Source organism: Pelophylax lessonae (assembly GCF_965119305.1).
Source record: "Pelophylax lessonae genome assembly, chromosome: 6".
Taxonomy (NCBI): Eukaryota; Metazoa; Chordata; class Amphibia; order Anura; family Ranidae; genus Pelophylax; species Pelophylax lessonae.
Window position 1 is genome coordinate 176,607,065 of NC_138773.1, and position 18,819 is coordinate 176,625,883.

Below are 18,819 nucleotides of genomic sequence, written 5' to 3' on the forward strand. Positions count from 1 at the left end.
CTGGACTCACACCAGGCAAAATAAGCTTTCCATGTACGGTAATAAATTTTACCAGACGAGGCTTTTCTAGCCTTGATCAAAGTAGGAATGACCTCTGAGTAGAGACCCCTGCCTCTCAGGACCTGGCTTTCAACAGCCATGCCGTTAAAGCCAGCGACTGTAAAGCAGGAAGGAAGATCGGTCCCTGAGACAGCAGATCTTCTCTCGCATTGGCAGCCGCCACGGAGGCTCTACGGCCAGGTGAACGATGTCCGCGTACCAGGACCGGCATGGCTAGTCCGGCGCCACCAGAATCACCAGTGTTTGTTCCGAGCCCAACCTGCAAAGGAACCTGGACAACAACTGAAATCGGAGGAAAGGCATAAATCAGACGATACTGATGCCAAGGCACCACCAACGCTTCCGAGCCGTCTGCCAGAGGATCGTGCATTCTTGCCACGAACATTTCCACCTTGTGGTTCAGCCGAGAGGCGAACAGATCCACATGCGGTAATATCCACTTCGCGCACAGCATTTGAAATACCTCCGGGTGCAGGGACCAGTCCCCCTGGTCCAGGGTCTGGCGACTCAGATAATCTGCCTGCCAATTCTCCACACCCGGAATGCGCACTGCCGATATCGCAGGGACATGAAACTCGGCCCAAGACAGAATACTGGTCACTTCCTGGGCCGCCCGGGCACTCCTGGTGCCCCCTTGGTGGTTGATGTACGCCACCGCAGTGGCATTGTCCGTCTGCACCTGTACAGGGCGGCCCCGAAGACGATCAAGCACAGCCTGATTGCTCTTAATTCCAAAATGTTTATCGGGAGGGAGGATTCCTCCTCCGATCAAGTGCCCTGGGCAGACAGATTGCCCAGAACGCCACCCCAGTCCGACAGGCTGGCATCCATGGTTATTACCGTCCACAGAATTGGCCGGAAGGATTTTCCGTCCGACACCGCCGGGGACTGAAGCCACCACAAGAGATCCATTCTGGTTTGGCGACTCAGAGACACTCTCAGGTCAAAGGACTGAGGAAGTCTGTCCCACCTGGCCAGGATCTCCGCTTGGAGAGATCGCGTGTGAAACTGTACAAATGGTATCGCCTCGAAGGCGGACACCATCAACCCCAGGGACCGCATACAGGTCCGGAGTGACGAGGATTTGTTGTCCCTGAGGGACCTGACCTCGTTCTGCAGGGTCCAGTAAGAACACCTTTGCTTGAGCAGAGTCCAGAAACCATTCCCAGATACGGGAGACGAACCGAAGGCGACAAGGTCGACTTCTGAATGTTGATAGTCCAACCGAACTCCTGGAGCGTCTGGACCGTAGTGGACAGATCGCGCAATAGGCTCTGACTCGCACTCGAACAGGAGATCGTCCAGATATCCCAAGACCGCAATGCCCTGTGCCCGCAACAGGCCCAGAAAAGGCGCCAACACTTTGGTAAAGACCCTTGGAGCCGAAACGAGACCGAAAAGGTAACGCCACAAACTGGTAATGATCCTCTCTCAACTATAGCTACTCAGTTTTGTTACAAGCAGTGTCAGAATTATAACTCCAGAGGGGTGGGTGCTGTGTCCATCAATGAACATCAGAGAAATGGATTTTACAGTAAGTCAAAAATCCCAATTTCTCTTTTGTTCATTGATGGACACAGCTTCTGGTATTCTTACCCATTGGGACGTCCCAAAGCAGTGGTAAACATGAAGGGTAGGAAACAGCAAAAATTCCCAAGACTAAACATTAGCCAACCAGGCAACAGGAGCTCAACCAAACTACTGAAGACCACCTGAAAAAAACAATACACCCTCAAAGAGGATCAGTACTCCTAAACAGCAGTCTGCAAAACCTTGTGGCCAACATAAGCATCCGCAGATGCCAACACAACCTCTTTATAAAACTTTGTAAAAATGTGCAGACGACAAGGTGGCCGCCTTGCAAACCTGCATCACTGACGACTGATAATGGAATAGGCCTGAACCACCGTCTCTGAGCCATCTAAAAATGATCGCAGAGGAAGCGGACAACGCTTTACGAGGCCATCCATGAGCACAAATAGAGAGTCTGATTTTCTGAAAGACTCCGTAGCTGCCAGGTACACCCTAATTGCTTGGACCACATCCAGGGCAAGTTTCTTTGGATGTTTAGGCCTAGGACACAGGAAAGGCAACACAATGTCTATATTCAAATAAAAATCAGAGACCACCTTAGGAAGAAATAATGGACAGGAGCAAAGTCCCACCTAATCCCTGTGAATTACCAGATAAGGTTGACAGCATAACACCGCCAGGTCCGACACTCTGCACGCAGAGGTGATAGCCACCAAAAAGGCCACAGTTTTGGGAAAGCATTAGCAGGGGAAACTCCCGAAGATTCTCAAAAGGGAGACTTCTGGTGAACTGAAAGTATCAAATTGAGGTCCCAAGGCGGCAAAGGGGGCTACACCGGAGTGCCGAACACCCTGAAGAGAGGTACGCACCAGAGATGTAGCCAAGGGTCCTTGGAAGAAAACCACCCTCGATAGTACTCAAGTTCATTCTGTTCAACCCCCCATTGAAGGAAGGTCAAGATCTGAGCCAATCCCTTATCCTTCAGCACCTGGCTTTCAACAGCCAAACCATCAAAGCCAGCGACTGTAAAGCAGGCTGGAAGATTGGCCCTTTGGACAGCAGATCTTCCCTGAGAGGAAGCCTCCAAGGAAATGTCGGGGACCAGCTGCACCAGGTCTGCATGCCAGGCGGGGCCAGTCAGCTGGAGAGGAACTGCAACCTGCAGTGTCAGAAGTTTGTCTGGAGGAAGAAATACTCTGGCTATGGCCGAGTCCAGAGTCAGCCCCAGATAGTCTAGTTTCATAGAAGGGACCAAGACTGACTTTCGAAGATTCAGAATCCAGACAAAGTATTCAGAGTTTGTATGGTGATCTCCAGATTTTCCACCAGAGCAGTAGACTCTGCTCGCAGAAGGAGATCGTATAAATAGCCCAGTACCGCAATCCCGGATGGCATAACAAAGCCAGTACCGGGGCCAAACACTATAGTGAAGACTCGGGGAGTGGAGGAGAGACCAAATGGTAACACCCCAAACTGATAATGTTCCTCTCCCATTGCAAAGCAAGGGAAGCGTTGGTGACCGTCACATATTGGAATGTGAAGGTAGGCATCTTTGATGCCTATGGAGGCAAGAAAATCCCCGATGCAGGGAAGTCACCACTGTGCAAATGGACTCCATCCTGAACTTCTGCACCAACACAAAGAAGTTTAGCGCCTTGAGGTTCAGGATTAGACGCACCTTGCCCTCCTTCCTGGGAACTGTAAACAGGTTGAGTAAAAACCCCTGAAAACACTCCGCAATCGGAACCAGGTCTAATACCCCTTGAAGCAAAAGATCTTGCACCGCCCCAAAGAGGGCCTGTAAGCAGACTGGGGACAGTCACACCTTGGAAGGAAAGAACCTTCCTGGAGGGTGAGCACAAAACTCGATCTTGTATCTGGATCGTATGACTTTGTGGACCCACTTGTCATGTACCAGGAAAGTCCACGGATCTGGGAACCAGCGAAGACATCCCCCACACCATATACGGGGGAGGGTGCACCTTCATGTTGAAGGAGCCTTGTCTGTGGGTCTGAAGAAGCCCCCTCTCAACTTGCCAGACCAAGTTGGATCCATCAGAGGAGGCCTTGAAAGGCTTAGATCCCTTGTCAGTCAATCCTGAGGGACGGGGAGAAAAAAAAAAAAAAAAAAAAAAACTTTAGGAGCTGAAAAGGAGGGCCCACATCTGCGACAAAAGTCCTTGCCCCTTGTAGCCTGGGGAAGAAAGGTACTCTTCCTCCCTGTGAGACCCTTAATAATGTCAATGTCCTCCAGGGTAGCTCCAAACAGGGGATCTCCTTAAAAGGGAAGAACAGCCAGGGCTTTTTTTTTTTTTTTTCTACAACGTCTGGTCCGCAGACCAGCATGTTAGGCAGAAATAGAGCCGAGCTACTAGGGGAGCCGCATCCAGAGATGCAGCACAGATAAACTGCAGCCCGTGGACCAGCTGGTCCACCAGCTCAGCAAAGGCGGGTGGGAGCGGTTCTCCCTCCAGGTCAAGGCACAAAAGCTTAGCCTACTCAGTCAAGAGTTTGCAACACCACGGCCTCAATTCTGAGCCAGCCGGGGTGAACATATTGTGGGTCACAGCCTCCGGGCCCTTAAGGCCGGAGACTCTAACTGGAATCATGGTCGCTTTCTTTAACCTGGAAACCGGAGTGTCCACCACCGATGGAACAAATCACTTTTTGAAAAAGGGACTCTTCATAGGGGTATTGCCAAGCAAACCGCTTAGGGACCCCAAGGGGACGCTTCGGTCGGACTCACTCTTTCGTGACAATTCTGTCAAAATAGACAGAGAAAAGGGAAACACCTTTTGCCGGTCTGGGTGGTTTGTGAGGGCCAAGGGAAAGTGCACCCCTGTCGCAGTCACAGCTGCGTCCCTCCTTTTTAGAGGCTCATGCACAAATACAATCAGTGCATCCACCAGCACCTTTTCGTGTGCGGTTGCAGACGTGGAGGAATCATCCTGAGTATTCAGGGCACGTGGTTGCAGGCCCATCAGGGCGACCCACCTCTGCGGCGGCCGAATCAGATTTAGGATCTGATGAGACTGGGGGAAGGCGGGGGGGGGGGGGCGCTTTTTGCAAGTTCGTCGACTGAAAGCCACCTGCACCTGGGACACAAGGAAATCCAGGACCGCTGTCAGTGCATCAATGGATGGTAAGGACCAGGAGGGCCCTGCAGCCTCAGAGAGGGGATCAGGTAGGGATATGTGCTCCAAAGACTCCATTAGCCAACCGACCCTCAGTAGAGAGGGAGAGGACCCCATCGAACTCACCACCTGCAGAACCAGGCACCGCTAGTCACCAGGTAAATCTGCACCGCATGTATGCGATCAGGAAGTGAAAATTATCCAGGAGTCAGCACTAGGGGATGAGGAGGGGCTCCCACTGTCGAAAACGCTGCCCTCGGGCTCCCCTGTCATGGCCGTCGCAGTTTTTAAATTGCAAATGGCAGTGGGTCGGGACAGGTGAGGGTTGTGCCAAAAAGGAGAACCCGGAGGTCCGACTTTCCCATGGAGGGGCCCATGTCCACCCCAAACCCCTCCAGGGGAAGAGGGGGGAAAGCTACTCACCATACCAGGTGGGCCTGACTGGGGTGAAAACTGTTTCTAGATTATCCAGCCCATCGTCCAGTCTGGCAGTTGATTGTAGATCTCACAGGAAAAAAAAAAAAAAAAAAAATCGAGAGGGGAAAAAAATTTCCATCTAAAAAAACATGTTGCCAGGACCAAAGATCCCAGCAAGTTACTAGGTCCTGACTAGACAGAAAAAAAACTGGGTGTCTATAGCAGAGAGAGGGAGTATACCTACCCCCTGGGACTGCCCATGGGTGTAGCCAGAATTTCTCTCTGCCTAGTGTTCTACTCCTGTAGGGGGCAGTATAACCCAGTGGTAAATAATACAAGAAGATGAGTCCATTAATGAACGAAAGAGAAATAATGAAGTTAATCAATTTTGGGATAAGGCTGTAACATAACAAAAAGGTGTAAAGTGAAGCGCTGTAAATACTTTCCGGATGCACTGTATCTGCCTTAACACAAGTGCAATTCTTTTTTTTAATAAAGCTAGCTTAAATTTACTTCACTATGAGGCTCCTCCTTGTTTGTACATATGTCTATGCGGAGAGCGGCATTTTGGATAACCAAGGGCTTGTCTGCACATTCCATTGATGAGGTTTTTATCCATCGGAGGCCTTAGAGTGCCTACCTTGCATATGGAGATTGAGGGCTTTTGATCTCTGCAATTCGAGATCACTCCAATTTTGGTAAGAGGCCCCTCTTTTTCTCTAAGAAGCACCAATGAGCACTGGAGCACTTGTGTGGAAGTTACAAGCACTGAGCACTTTGTCACCATCGATTCGATATAGACTATTCATTTATATGAATTTTTCGGTTTTGAACTTTATATATTGATTTTTTATAGATTTAAAGGGATAGCGCACTTTTTGTTTTTAGTAATTTTATTATGCAGTTTTCTATGTTCTTGCGGTACAATAATTTACAGTCAGGTCCATAAATATTGGGACATCGACACAATTCTAATATTTTTGGCTCTATACACCACAATAGATTTAAAATGAAACAAACAAGATCTGCTTTAACTGCAGACTTCCACCTTTAATTTTAGGGTATTTACATCCAAATCAGGTGAACAGTGTAAGAATTACAACAGTTTGTATATGTGCCTCCCACTTTTTAAGGGACCAAAAGTAATGGGACAGATTAACTATCATAAATCAAACTTTTACTTTTTAATACTTGGTTGCAAATCCTTTGCAGTCAATTACAGCCTGAAGTCTGAAACGCATAGACATCACCAGACGCTGGGTTTCATCCCTGGTGATGCTCTGTCAAGCCTCTACTGCAACTGTCTTCAGTTCCTGCTAGTTCTTGGGGTATTTTCCCTTCAGTTTTGTCTTCAGCAAGTGAAATGCATGCTCAATCAGATTCAGGTCAGGTGATTGACTTGGCCATTGCAAAACATTCCACTTCTTTCCCTTAAAAAAACTCTCTTTGCTTTCGCAGTATACTTTGGGTCATTGTCCATCTGCACTGTAAAGCGCCGTCCAATGAGTTCTGATGCATTTGGCTGAATATGAGCAGATAATATTGCCCGAAACACTTCAGAATTCATCCTGCTGCTTTTGTCAGCAGTCACATCATCAATAAATACAAGAGAACCAGTTCCATTGGCAGCACTACATGCCCACGCCATGACACTACCACCACCATGCTTCACTGATGAGGTGGTATGCTTTGGATCATGAGCAGTTCCTTTCCTTCTCCATACTCTTCTCTTCCCATCACTCTGGTATAAGTTGATCTTGGTCTCATCTGTCCATAGGATGTTGTTCAAGAACTGTGAAGGCTTTTTTAGATGTTTTGCAAACTAATGTGGCCTTCCTGTTTTTGAGGCTCACCAATGGTTTACATCTTGTGGTGAACCCTCTGTATTCACTCTGGTGAAGTCTTCTCTTGATTGTTGATTTTGACACCCATACACCTACCTCCTGGAGAGTGTTCTTGATCTGTTGTGAAGCAGTGTTAATTTTAGGAGCAAATGTCAATTTAGTTTTAGTCTTAGGACTAAAATGGCATTTTAGTTTTAGTCCTATTTTAGTCTTCTGCAAGTGTTTTAGTTTTAGTCGTATTTAGTCGACTAAAACTCCAGTATATTTTAGTCGACTAAAACGCCCTACATTTTAGTCGACTAAAACTAATTTTAGTCATCTATAATGGAATGGGCTTAGTTCAATTGTAATTTGTAATGCATTATTTAAGCATTTCTCTACAATTTACAAACTCATTATATATACTACTGCTGGTCCTGGAGTGAAAAATCTAATATGTTATTACTTATGCTTTGAGCATGCACCAGTGTTAATTTTTGGCAGCAAATTTCGATTTAGTTTTAGTTATAGTCTTTTGACTAAAATGCCATTTTAGTTTTAGTCGTATTTTAGTCTTAAGACTAAAATGCCATTTTAGTTTTAGTCGTATTTTAGTCATCTGAATTGTCTTAGTCGACGAAAACGTTTTAGTCGGTTTTAGTCGACGAAATTAACACTGTTGTGAAGGGTGTTTTCTTCACCAGGGAAAGAATTCCTTGATCACCGGTTGTTTTCCGTGGTCTTCCGTGTCTTTTGCTGTTGCTGAGCTCATCGGTGCGTTTTCTTTTTAAGGATGTTCCAAACAGTTGATTTGGCCACACCTAATGTTTTTGCTATCTCTCTGATGGGTTTGTTTTGTTTTTTCAGCCTAACGATGGCTTGCTTCACTGATAGTGACAGCTCTTTGGATCTCATATTGAGAGTTGACAGCAACAGATTCCAAATGCAAATAGCCCACTTGAAATTAACTCTGGAACTTTTATCTGCTCCTTGTAAATGGGATAATGAGGGAATAACACACACCTGACCATGGAACAGCTGAGCAGCCAATTGTCCCAATACTTTTGGTCCCTTAAAAAGTGGGAGGCACCTGATTTAAATGTAAATACACTCAAATTAAAGCTGAAAGCCTGCAGTTAAAGCACATCTTGTTTGTTTCATTCCAAATCCATTGTGGTGGTGTATAGAGTCAAAAAGATTAGAATTGTGTCTATGTCCCAATATTTATGGACCTGACTGTATATTGACAATATATGCCAACCCCGACTCCAATTAGACATTTTCACACTGAATAAAAGGAAAACGTCACAAAAACTGTATGTCTGTTGCTAAAGGGCTGTGTTCATAACCCAACTAAAGAGAAGATGTCACCAGATAATGGCACATGCCATCTGCAAAAACAAAGGAGAAGGCAAAAGCTATTGTGGACATGCTTCTCTTATGGATCACAGGAGTGCAGTTCGTTCTGCAGTCCTGTGAACGGTTTTTAGCCGACAGCGGGCTCATGTCACTCAGCTAGTCCAGGCTGGGGAAAGATCCCGACTTTACAGTCAGGATCCATCCAGATCCCTGTACCGGCAGCTGGCTCAGCCTCTCAGCTGCACTAGCATGTTTAGTTGTGTCAACAAATTAAAACCAACCTCCCTTCATGTGGGATAAAGTATTATATAAATAAATAAAATCTGATCATTGTAAGCACCCAACAGTGGTAAATTGTTTGTCTCGACAGTGCTCAGGAGAGCTTGTTCTGTTGAAAAACAGACTTTGGCCCCTTTCACACAGGCGCCTCTGCTGATCCCTGCTGAGCAGGCGGATGACAGGTCCTGTCCGCTCCCTAGAGCAGACATGGGCACAGTCCAGCTCTCCTCTATGCGGAAATGTGATGGAACTGGACCGCCTGTGTTTTCATCCAATCCGCCAGAGGGATGGAAAATGGAACCACCATCCATCTGGATTTTGCGGGCAGGACCAGGTAGCGGCAGAGGTCCACTGACACAAGCTGCTCCATAAGGGAGACTGCAAGGTCCGATCAGGTCCACCTGCAAAACAGGCGGACCTGATTAGACAGATCGTTTAAAAAAAAGGGCCCTTACTGGAAGAATCCCCAAGTGAAAATAAGGGAAAGAAAGTCTGACAAATAAAATGAATGCAGCAATCACATCTAAGAACTGGTAAGCTGCAATATAATAAATGTTTACTTATGGGTTTTTAATACCACTTTGAGATGTAGAAAGAAAAAGTGCTTTGGCCGTAAATTTAAAGAGATTGTAAATGCAGCTTTTTTTTTTTTTACCTTAATGCATTGTCTGCATTAAGGTAAAACACCTTCTGTGTGCAGCACCCCCTCCCAGCCCCTCCTTACACGTACTTGAGCCTAATCTTGGTCCAGCAATGTTCATGAGTGCAGAGGCTCTCTCCCTCCTCATTGGATCAGACAAAGGAGCGATTGGCTCTTGCTGTTGTGAATCACTGGCTGTGAGGACAGGGGGGGGTTGTTAAGGCTAAGTGCTGCTCTGTGCATCATTCGGGGGGGGGGGGGGGGGGGGGTTGGCGCAGCTAAGTGCTGCTCTGTGTCTCAATGGAAACACAGGGCAGGGCTTAGGAGCAAGCAAACACCAGATTAGTTTACTAATATACTAATGGGTACTAAAGCAGCAATTTAGCACAGATCAGGCACAGGCTGTTACGCAAATCCTGTAGTGGTAGCTACATCAACCCAAACTTTTGTTAATCAAAGGACTGATAAGATGCCAATATATGATATAGCCCTGCAGCTGCATGTGGGAGGTCTGCCCTTCTATTAGTACTTTATTTTCAGTTTCTCAAACAATAAAAAAATAAAAGTAAAATTGGGGGATACAAGTAAATAATAGGGGAACCATAGGATCCCACGAACAGGCTTCTAAATAATTCAACAATGGTAACGAGCTCTAATTTACTGGAATCTTTAGAAAGCTGAAGCAGGTTCAGCTAGCATCCAAAGCTTAGGTTCCTTGATCCCAGGATGGTCTGAAAAGGCCTGTGGTGGCGCTACGACAATAAGGAGTATAATGAGCACTCCTACTAGGTCTCTTCTGCTTATCTTCCCATTTTGTTAGCATGTACATTTAGCTGTGCATGTTCAGCTTCGTGTTAAACTCCAAAATTTGTCAGGTGTTGAGATGGATGAACTTCAGTGCACATCCACTGGAGTTAAATCATCCCAACCTGGCCTATCAAGGTGGCTGAAGAATCTGGACCTGGATGAAAACTTGATAGAGGTACATATACTTACCTAATTTCAGCCCACTCCGGTTTCATCACGTGATCCAGCTCCCCTGTGTCAGTCAGCTGCAGAGGAGGAACATGGGAGCCTATGCGTGACATCACTCCAGGCTTTTCCACCATTCTCTCCTCTCCCATCTAAAAAACTATATGCATCTTTTTTTTTTTTTTTTTTAACACAGGTTAGTATGGGTGTTAGGAGGGACATTTTTAAGACTAGTTGGGTTTTATTGTACTTTAAAATACCTTAAAGGTTAATAAAATTAGGTCAAATTTCAAAAATGCTTAATGAAATGACTTGATTGAAATATCCATTTGTGCCCCAATATCCCTATATCTTAGTTGTTCAGCCACAACACTGCTAAAAAAATAAAAATTTGAAAAGGAAGATACTCTTACATAGTAACATAGTGAGGTGAAAAAGTGCAACCTACGATGTGTGTGTGCGCGTTTGCTGTCAAGAGTACATTGTATACCCCTGTATGTTGAGGTTGTTAAGGTGCCCATCTATATATTTGTTTGAAACAATCGATGCTCCCTGCTGATACCACTGCTTGTGGAAGAAAGTTCCACATCCTTACCGCTCTGACGGTAAAGAACCCTTTACGCAGTTTAAGGTTAAACCGCTTCTCTTCTAATTTTAATGAAAGGCTGCATGTCTTTTTATAGTCCTTTCGCTGAAACGTTTGTTCCCTATGCAAGGTTCGCCAGTACGGTATTTGTACATTGAGTTCATATTCCCTCTCAAGAGAGGATAAGTTCAATGCTTGTAGTCTTTCCTCATAGCGGAAGTCCTCCATTCCCTTTATTAGCTTTGTTTCTAGACTCTCTCCAGTTCCAGCACATTCTTCCTGAGGATCGGTGCTCAGAACTGGACGGCATACTCAAGATGTGGCCAGACAAGAGGCTTGCAGAGTGGGAGAATTCTTTTATCTCTGGAGTGAATCCCCTTTTCTGTACATGCCAGTATTCTGTTGGCTTTGCTTGCAGCAGCTTTGGACGCCATTGCTGACCGAGTCTACTAGGACCCCCAGGTCCTTTTCCATCCTAGATTCCCCCAAAGGTTCTCCCCTAGTTAGTAACTTGCGTTTGTATTTCTGGCACCCAAATGCATTACCTTGCATTTAACAGCATTAAACCTCATTTGCCATGTAGATGCCCACTCCATTATTTTGTTTGTGTCTTCTTGTAAGGTTTCTACACACGTGTAGAAGTTATTGCCCTGATTAATTTAGTATTGTCTGCAAATACTGAGATTGAGCTATTAATTCCATCCTCTAGATTGTTTATGAATAAATTAAACAGGATTGGTCCCAGGACAAATCCTTGGGGTCCCCAATTTCCACACCAGACCATTCCAAGTACTCGCCATTTATCACCACCCTCTGAACCCCTGAAGCCAGTTTTCAATCCAGGTACTCACCCTATGGTCCATACCTATGTACCTTAGTTTGTACAGTAAACGTTTGTGGGGGACTGTATCAAATGCCTTTGCAAAGTCCAGATACATCACATCCACAGGCCTTCCTCTATCTAGATGGCAGCTCACTTCTTTATAGAAAATTAATAGATTGGCATGGATTCATGAAGAGTCGTTCTTGCCAAACCAATTACTACTAATGATACCGTTTGTTTTTATTACTAAAATCTTGTATATAATCCCTTCTCATTCTCTCCAATAGCTTGCAGACTATTGAGGTTAGGCTAACCGGCCTGTAGTTCCCAGTAGGGCTGAACGATAGTCGACGTGATATCGACTATCGTTCTGCGGGCGTGGGCGATATTCACATCGCCGAAGATACGATGTTTAGGCATTAGGCAGGGAGAATTGGGACTCGGGGGGGGGGGGGGGGAACTCACAGTGATTCTTGTAGCAGCCCGACACATCTGTCCCACACGTTCAGCGGTGAGCAGCGCGCCGTGAGCAGCTGCACAGCTAACCAATTACGGGTGCCGCTAATCACGACGTGATTGGTTCACTGTGCCGGTCAAGAAAACTAGCTGCAAGGCGGCAGACTGAACGTGTGGGCTGCACGGTTGGCGAGTCACTGTCAGGCTGTGTTCTTCTGTGAATAATCCATTCCACAATGACTGTCACTGAGTGCACTGTCAATCCCTCCCTACAATACCATTATTAACTCTGGCCTGCCCTGTATCTGCAATTACAATCAGAAGAAGGCTGTGCTGCTGCCTGCATGCCCTGCTGCAATACTTCATGATTTCCATCCATTCCCACTCAGCATCCCTACAGTAACATTAACCCTGACTGTCCCGGACTCCCAGTGCAGTATATATACAATCAGAAGAAGGCTGCTGCAAAACTCATCCCATCCCTACAGTAACATTAACCCTGGCTATAGGTAATTGTTGACTTTAGCCTGGATTGACGGGTCTCTCAATACCGCAATATACATTGTTGAAAAAAAAATATTGCAATGTACTTTTTTTCCAATATCGTGCAGTCCTAGTTCCCAGGGATATATCTCGGCCCTTTTTAAATATTGGTGCCACGTTAGCTTTTCTCCAATCAGCTGGTACCATTCCCATCAGACTGCCTATAAAAATTAGGAACAATGGTCTGGCTATCACCTGGCTGAGTTCCTTAAGGACCCTCGAGTGTAGGTCATCTGGTCCCGGTGACTTAAAGTTTTTCAAGTCTAGTTCGGAGTCTGCATTTTCTGTTAACCATGAGGGTGCTTCCTGTGACATGTAATTAACATTACAGTCTAGGTTACTGGATCACCCCGATTCTTTTGTGAAGACTGAAGAGAAGAATTTATTCAGAACCTTTGCCTTCTAGCTCTGTCCTTTATAGCCAGATTTGCTTCATCATGCTTTAATGGGTCCAATATGTACTGGCCTAAATTTCTTACTGTTAATTCTTAAATAAACACAAAAAATGTTAAAAAATTCTTATCATTGGTTATTAATACTAAAATATTTGATCAATTTGTTTAAAGAGACTTAATATTTTGATACAATATATGTACAGAATGCTTTCAACTAATATACTACCAATTAAAACTAAGTATAACAAGCTCACCTTAACGGAGATAAAAGATATATATAGGATTCATTGCAGTTAACTATTTTTACACGTGCATTGACCAGTGTTTCAGAACTTTTTGCCAATGTTTGTCTGCATATGTGACTCATGACAACCATATGATTACCAGGTGGAACTTTGTATATGTTGCAAGCAATCTTTGCCTTTCTACTTGATCCATCAACTAAAACAAAATGAAAAACAGGTTAGGTTTAAAACATTTTACTATAAACCAGTTTAAAATATAAATACACTATTTAAAGCAGAGTAGCAGCTGGAGCTGTGATGTGCCTGTCCTTAGCAGAGCAATGCGGCCTAAGATGGTACCTGGAGCCAGTGGGCTTCCCCAAGCCATAGCTCCAGTCTATTTAAAAAGTTAGGACATTGTGCATCCTACCATTGGAAAGTACAGCTAGAAAAAGGCGAGAGTAGCAACAATGTAGAGGCCAATAAGCATCTATGCAGAAGTGATATTTTTTACTAAATCATGACAAGGTCTTCTTCACTGCTGTCACTACGCTCTGTGCAAAATGTCCCAACCCTTCATAAACATATGCATCATCCTCTACACAGCTTTAAAATGTCCATGTCACTGCTGCGATATATGCACAATGCCAATCCTTAGTCAATATAAAATGGTATACATTACTTTTCATGGCAGCAATCTCCAGATAATTATCAAACTAGAAAGGCCCATCTGGTAAAAAAAAGCTATCCCCTCTCACATGCCTATGTCTGCAGACTGTAGTAGTCGAATAATTATAGCTCTCACTTGTCTGCTTACCTCTCCTGTCTACTGTTCTTTAGGGTTCTCTGGCACAAGCTGATTTGTTTTTTTGTTCGTTAGTGGAGCATTTCACACTTTACAATTGTGCTGCCCTACAAATCTTTAGACCGAGGCCAGTAACCCCAAATGTGTGTTCCTGGACAAGCATGTAATGCCTTTTTTACTGGCATAGACTGTAATTTACAGCTCTCTCAACTGTCAGTTATACAGCCTAGCCAATCCACTTCCCAGTGGTCAGTGAAAGCTCATCAGCCACTGAGGACATAGTCGAATTGTGTGGAGAAAGCCCACCCACCTATATCCTACCCTGGCACTACCAAAAGGTACAGCTGCAGGCATCATTCCGGTATAACCACTTGAAATCCAGTGACATGTGGGAATGCCACTGTTCAGAAAGTGGTTACCTGAAGTGCACCAGATTTTTGGAGTGAAACATCTGGATGCTAGTTGCGGCTACACTGACCCTTTTTTTAAAGGAGTATACGCACTGAGCCTAAAATAGGCTATACACAGAAGATGAGGATGTGTATGTCAATGACAGTTTTCCTAGGCCAACAATGGCTGGTAAACAACAGATAAAAACTTAGTAACGAAATCCTCATCGCTTTCGGTTCGGATGTCACACAGTGGGAGGAATAACATCCTTTGGGAGGTACTGTGTCTCAGGAAAACAATGCCACAAGGCGTATCCTTATTGGGCTCCCTGATCGAAAGGGACAGCCCGGTAAAGGCAGCAGTAGCAGGGGTGGCACCCCCTTCCATCTCCTGTAAAAAAAAAAAATTCAACGGCTCTTTAGTCACTCAAATTACTTAATTACTTTTATTTTGGGCAAAATCGCTTGCCCTAAAGGATATCTTGGTCAATGCTGCAGTGATGACAGATATTACCCTTCCCATCCAAGGATGTTCACGTACGTCAGGAAGTGGTTAAGAGAACTTGGTAGAGCTGCATGATTAATCCTTTCAAAAAAATAAAAAAAAAATACTACGATCTCCATTTAACCCCACTCACGATCTTAATCCGGCATTTCCAAGGAAATATGTGCAACAGTGCAGATCCGTGCTCAGAGCTGTCAAAGAAAAAAATAAAAACTGGATTTTTGTCTTACCGTAAAATCCTTCTCTCTGATGTTCATTGACGCACAAGGCTCCATATCTTCTTTGACCCTTAGGTTATGCTGCCCCCTACAGGGTTGTCAGAATTGGTCATTTCTATGCTGTTAAAAGCTAGAAAATCTACTTCTAGGAAGATTTGTCATCGAGTCTGGAGGGCGTACATTACTTGGTGTGAGTCTCGAGGGGATTACCCCCCCCCCCCACCCTTTTCGGTGTCTCCTCTTTTGGAGTTTCACCAAAGAGGTGTAGATCAGAGTTTGGCCCTGGGCACCATCAAGGGTGAGATTTCCGTCTTGGCTATTTTCTTTCAACGCCCCTTGGTCACAAATTTTTTGGTTCACACTTTCGTTCAGGGGGTACGCCACCTGGCTCCCCCGGTAAGGTCTCCGCTGCCTCCATGGGACCTTAAGTTGGTGCTGTCGGGTTTTCAAAAACCGCCCTTTGAAAATATTTGTGAACTTCCTCAGCTTACTTTGACACAGAAGGTGGCCTTCTTGGTGGCAATAACTTCTGCGGGCAGGGTGACGAAGTTGGCTGCGTTGTCCTGTTGGTCACCTTACCTAGTGGTTCACAAGGACACAGTGGTGCTACGTCCCTGCCAGTCGTCCCTGGTTTCCACTTGAATGTTTCGGAAATCGGATTCCTTGTTTATCCTTACGGATGGTTCTTGTAAAGGGCAGGCGGCATCTGCTGCGAACCATTTCCAGGTGGATCAGGGCAACAGTGGTGCAGGCCTATTCCATTAAGTGTCAGGTTCCTCCTTTCCCGGTTAAGGCACATTCTACGAGGGTACTTAGTGCCTCCCGGGCCTTCCGTCATCAGGCATCAGTGGTCCAGGTTTGCAAGACGGGCACTTGGTTGTCTGTGCACACCTTCACAAAATTTTACAAGGGGGATGTATTTGCATCCACAGGTGCTTCTTTTGGCCGCAAGGTTTTGCAGGCTGCTGTTGAAGAGGCTTAAGCCTCTTGAGGGTGTCATTTTATTGTCAGGTGAGCTCCAGTTGTTCCTGGTTGAGCTCCTGTGTTACCTGGTTGGCTACGTTTAGCCTTTTTGGGAAGTATGTTTACTGCAGTGTTTTTTCCCACCCCTCATGTGGACACTGCTTTGGGATGTCCCCAGGGGCAAAGAAGATATGGAGCTGTGGCCGTCAATGAACGAAAGAGAAAACTGGATTTTTGTCTTACCATAAAATCCTTTCTTTGATGTTCAATGATGGACACAGCACCAACCCCTCTGTTGAGTTGGGTTATGTATTCTTCTGACACCGCTTGTTACAAAAGTTCTATAGCAGGAAGTGGGAGTATACCCCCTGGGACTGCCCTATAGGCATAGTCAATTATTTTCCACCTAGTGTCCTACTCTTGTAGGGGGAAGCATAACCCTAGTGTCCTACTCCTGTAGGAGGCAGCATAACCCAAGGGTCAAAGACGATATGGAGCTGTGACCGTCAATGAACGAAAGAAAAAAAAGAAAAAAAAAAACAGTGGACAAAGTTTATCACAACGTTGCTCAGCCCTTAGAGATAAAGAGAAACATTGAATCATTTGGTTCTTTTAGATCAAAGGGATGAACTTCGGTCTGTAAATGAGGTTTAACCACGTAACCCTGCAACACTGTACCTAAAACGAATTTATGTAATTTTTTTCCCACAAATAGAGCTTTCTTTTGATGGTGGTATTTGATCACCGCAAGGTTTTTTTTTTTTGCTTCACAATTAAAAAAAGAAGACCGAAAAGTTTTGAAAAAAATAAAATAATTTTTTTGTTTAGGTTATAAAATTTTGACAATAGATACATTTTTCCTGCACGGATGAGGCCGCACTGACAGGCACAGATGGGGTGGCACTAATATGCAGCACTGATGGGCACTGATATGCAGCATTGGTGGGCACTGATAGGTGGCACTGATGGGCATTGATAGGCACAGATAGGTGGCACTGATGGGCAATAATGGGCACTGGTGGGCGGCACTGATAGATGGCAATGAAGGGCAGCACTGATGAAAGGGTCCCTGAGCCCTGATTGGCATCCCTGGTGGCCATGGGTGGGCAAAACCTGGTGGCTCTAGTGGCATCCCCCCAAGGGTCTGCATTGGTAATCAATGCTCTGATTACCAGCACAGACCCCACCCCCCATCAGGAGAGCCACTGATCGGCTTTCCTCTACTCGTGCCTGTCAGGCATGACAGGCATGAACTGAGGAAAGCCGATCAATGGCACTTCCTATTTACTATGTGACCAGCTGTGATTGGACACAGTTGGTCACATGGTAAAGAGCCTACGTCATTAGGCTCTTTACCAGGATCGGAGATGCGGTGAGTCAGAGTGAGACACCGCACCACTGATCGCCGCGGTCTGTCCTGCTGGACGTCATGACGGCCAGTCAGGATAGAGCAACCACTCCCCGGCCGTCATTTTGCTATATGACGGGCGGGAAGTGGTTAAAGACCAGGCCTATTTTCTGACACTTGTTGCAAGTTAAAATCTGTATTTTGTGCTAGAAAGTTACTTAGAACTCCCAAACATTATATATATTTTCTTAGCAGAGACCCTACAGCAGGGGTAGTGAATTAAATTTCAAGGAGGTCCAGTCACTAAAATGTTCTTCTGGCCGAGGTCCGAATCTCAAGTCTGCGCCATGAGATTGTACGCTTCTACTTTCCTTTTTTGGCGCTTTTCTTATTGTTTTCTACACACACTCTTGTAATACTCTGTAAATGTCCCCAATAGTGTACCCCCTTACATCAAGTGCCCCTACCAGAGTGATTCCTTACATTGGGTGCCCCCCCATAAAAACAGTTGCCACTGTGCAGGTACCCCCTTATATCAGGTATTCCCGTCAGAGTGCCCACTTACATTAGGTGCCATCATCAGAGTGCCCCTTACATCATTTGTCCCCATCAAATCAGGTTTGTCAATCAGAGTGCTCCTTTACATCAGGTGTGCTCATCATGGTGCCCCGTTACATCAGGCGTTCCCATCACAATGCCACGTTACATCAGGTATTCCCATCAGTGTGCCCCCTTACATCAGGTGTCCAGTGCCACTTTACATCAGAATACCCCCTTAACGTATGTGCCCATCAGCATGCCCCTTATTTTATGCTAAGGGGCACTCTGATAGGTATATTTTATGTTATCGGGCATGCTGATGGACACATGTTGCTGTGCCCATCAGTGTGCCCCTTAACATAAAATAAGGGGCAGCAAACAATGACTGCATTTAAGATTGAGAGAAGATAAAAAAAGCACTATAGCAAGCTGACAATTAGCATCCTGATCCTTTTCAATGCCTCTTGCAGCCTTCAACCACACACAGCAGACATAGCAGGCACCAGATGTAGGCTTTAGACAGCGCTCTCCCATCAATCAGCAGCAGTGATCACTGTTTACTTCATCCTTCACAGTGGTCACTGCTCCTACAACGCTCCCCACTCATTTTTCTTATACTGCGAATAGTGACATATTTACACACTCCAGCTTGTTCTGCCGCATTCCCTGCTTCCTCCTACTACGACCTCACTACTCAGTGCCTCTCTCCCTTCCCACATGACATTTTCCCTACCTTACACAGACGGGAGGCACAGTAGCTCTGAATGGAGGACGGAAGCTGCAAGCTGATTGGTTGCTTGGACCGCC

At 45.4% G+C, this 18,819-nt stretch overlaps 1 protein-coding gene across 1 annotated transcript in view; it reads right to left on the reverse strand.

The window, feature by feature from the left end:
- TBCCD1 (TBCC domain containing 1) overlaps nucleotides 1-18,819 on the reverse strand; it is a gene marked incomplete at its 3' end in the record, with an annotated part of 78,232 nt that overhangs the window by 35,554 nt on the left and 23,859 nt on the right. The window contains exon 4 of the mRNA XM_082260906.1: nucleotides 13,275-13,461. Coding sequence (XP_082117032.1) covers nucleotides 13,275-13,461 — 187 coding nt within the window. The remainder of the gene's footprint in view (nucleotides 1-13,274; nucleotides 13,462-18,819) is intronic.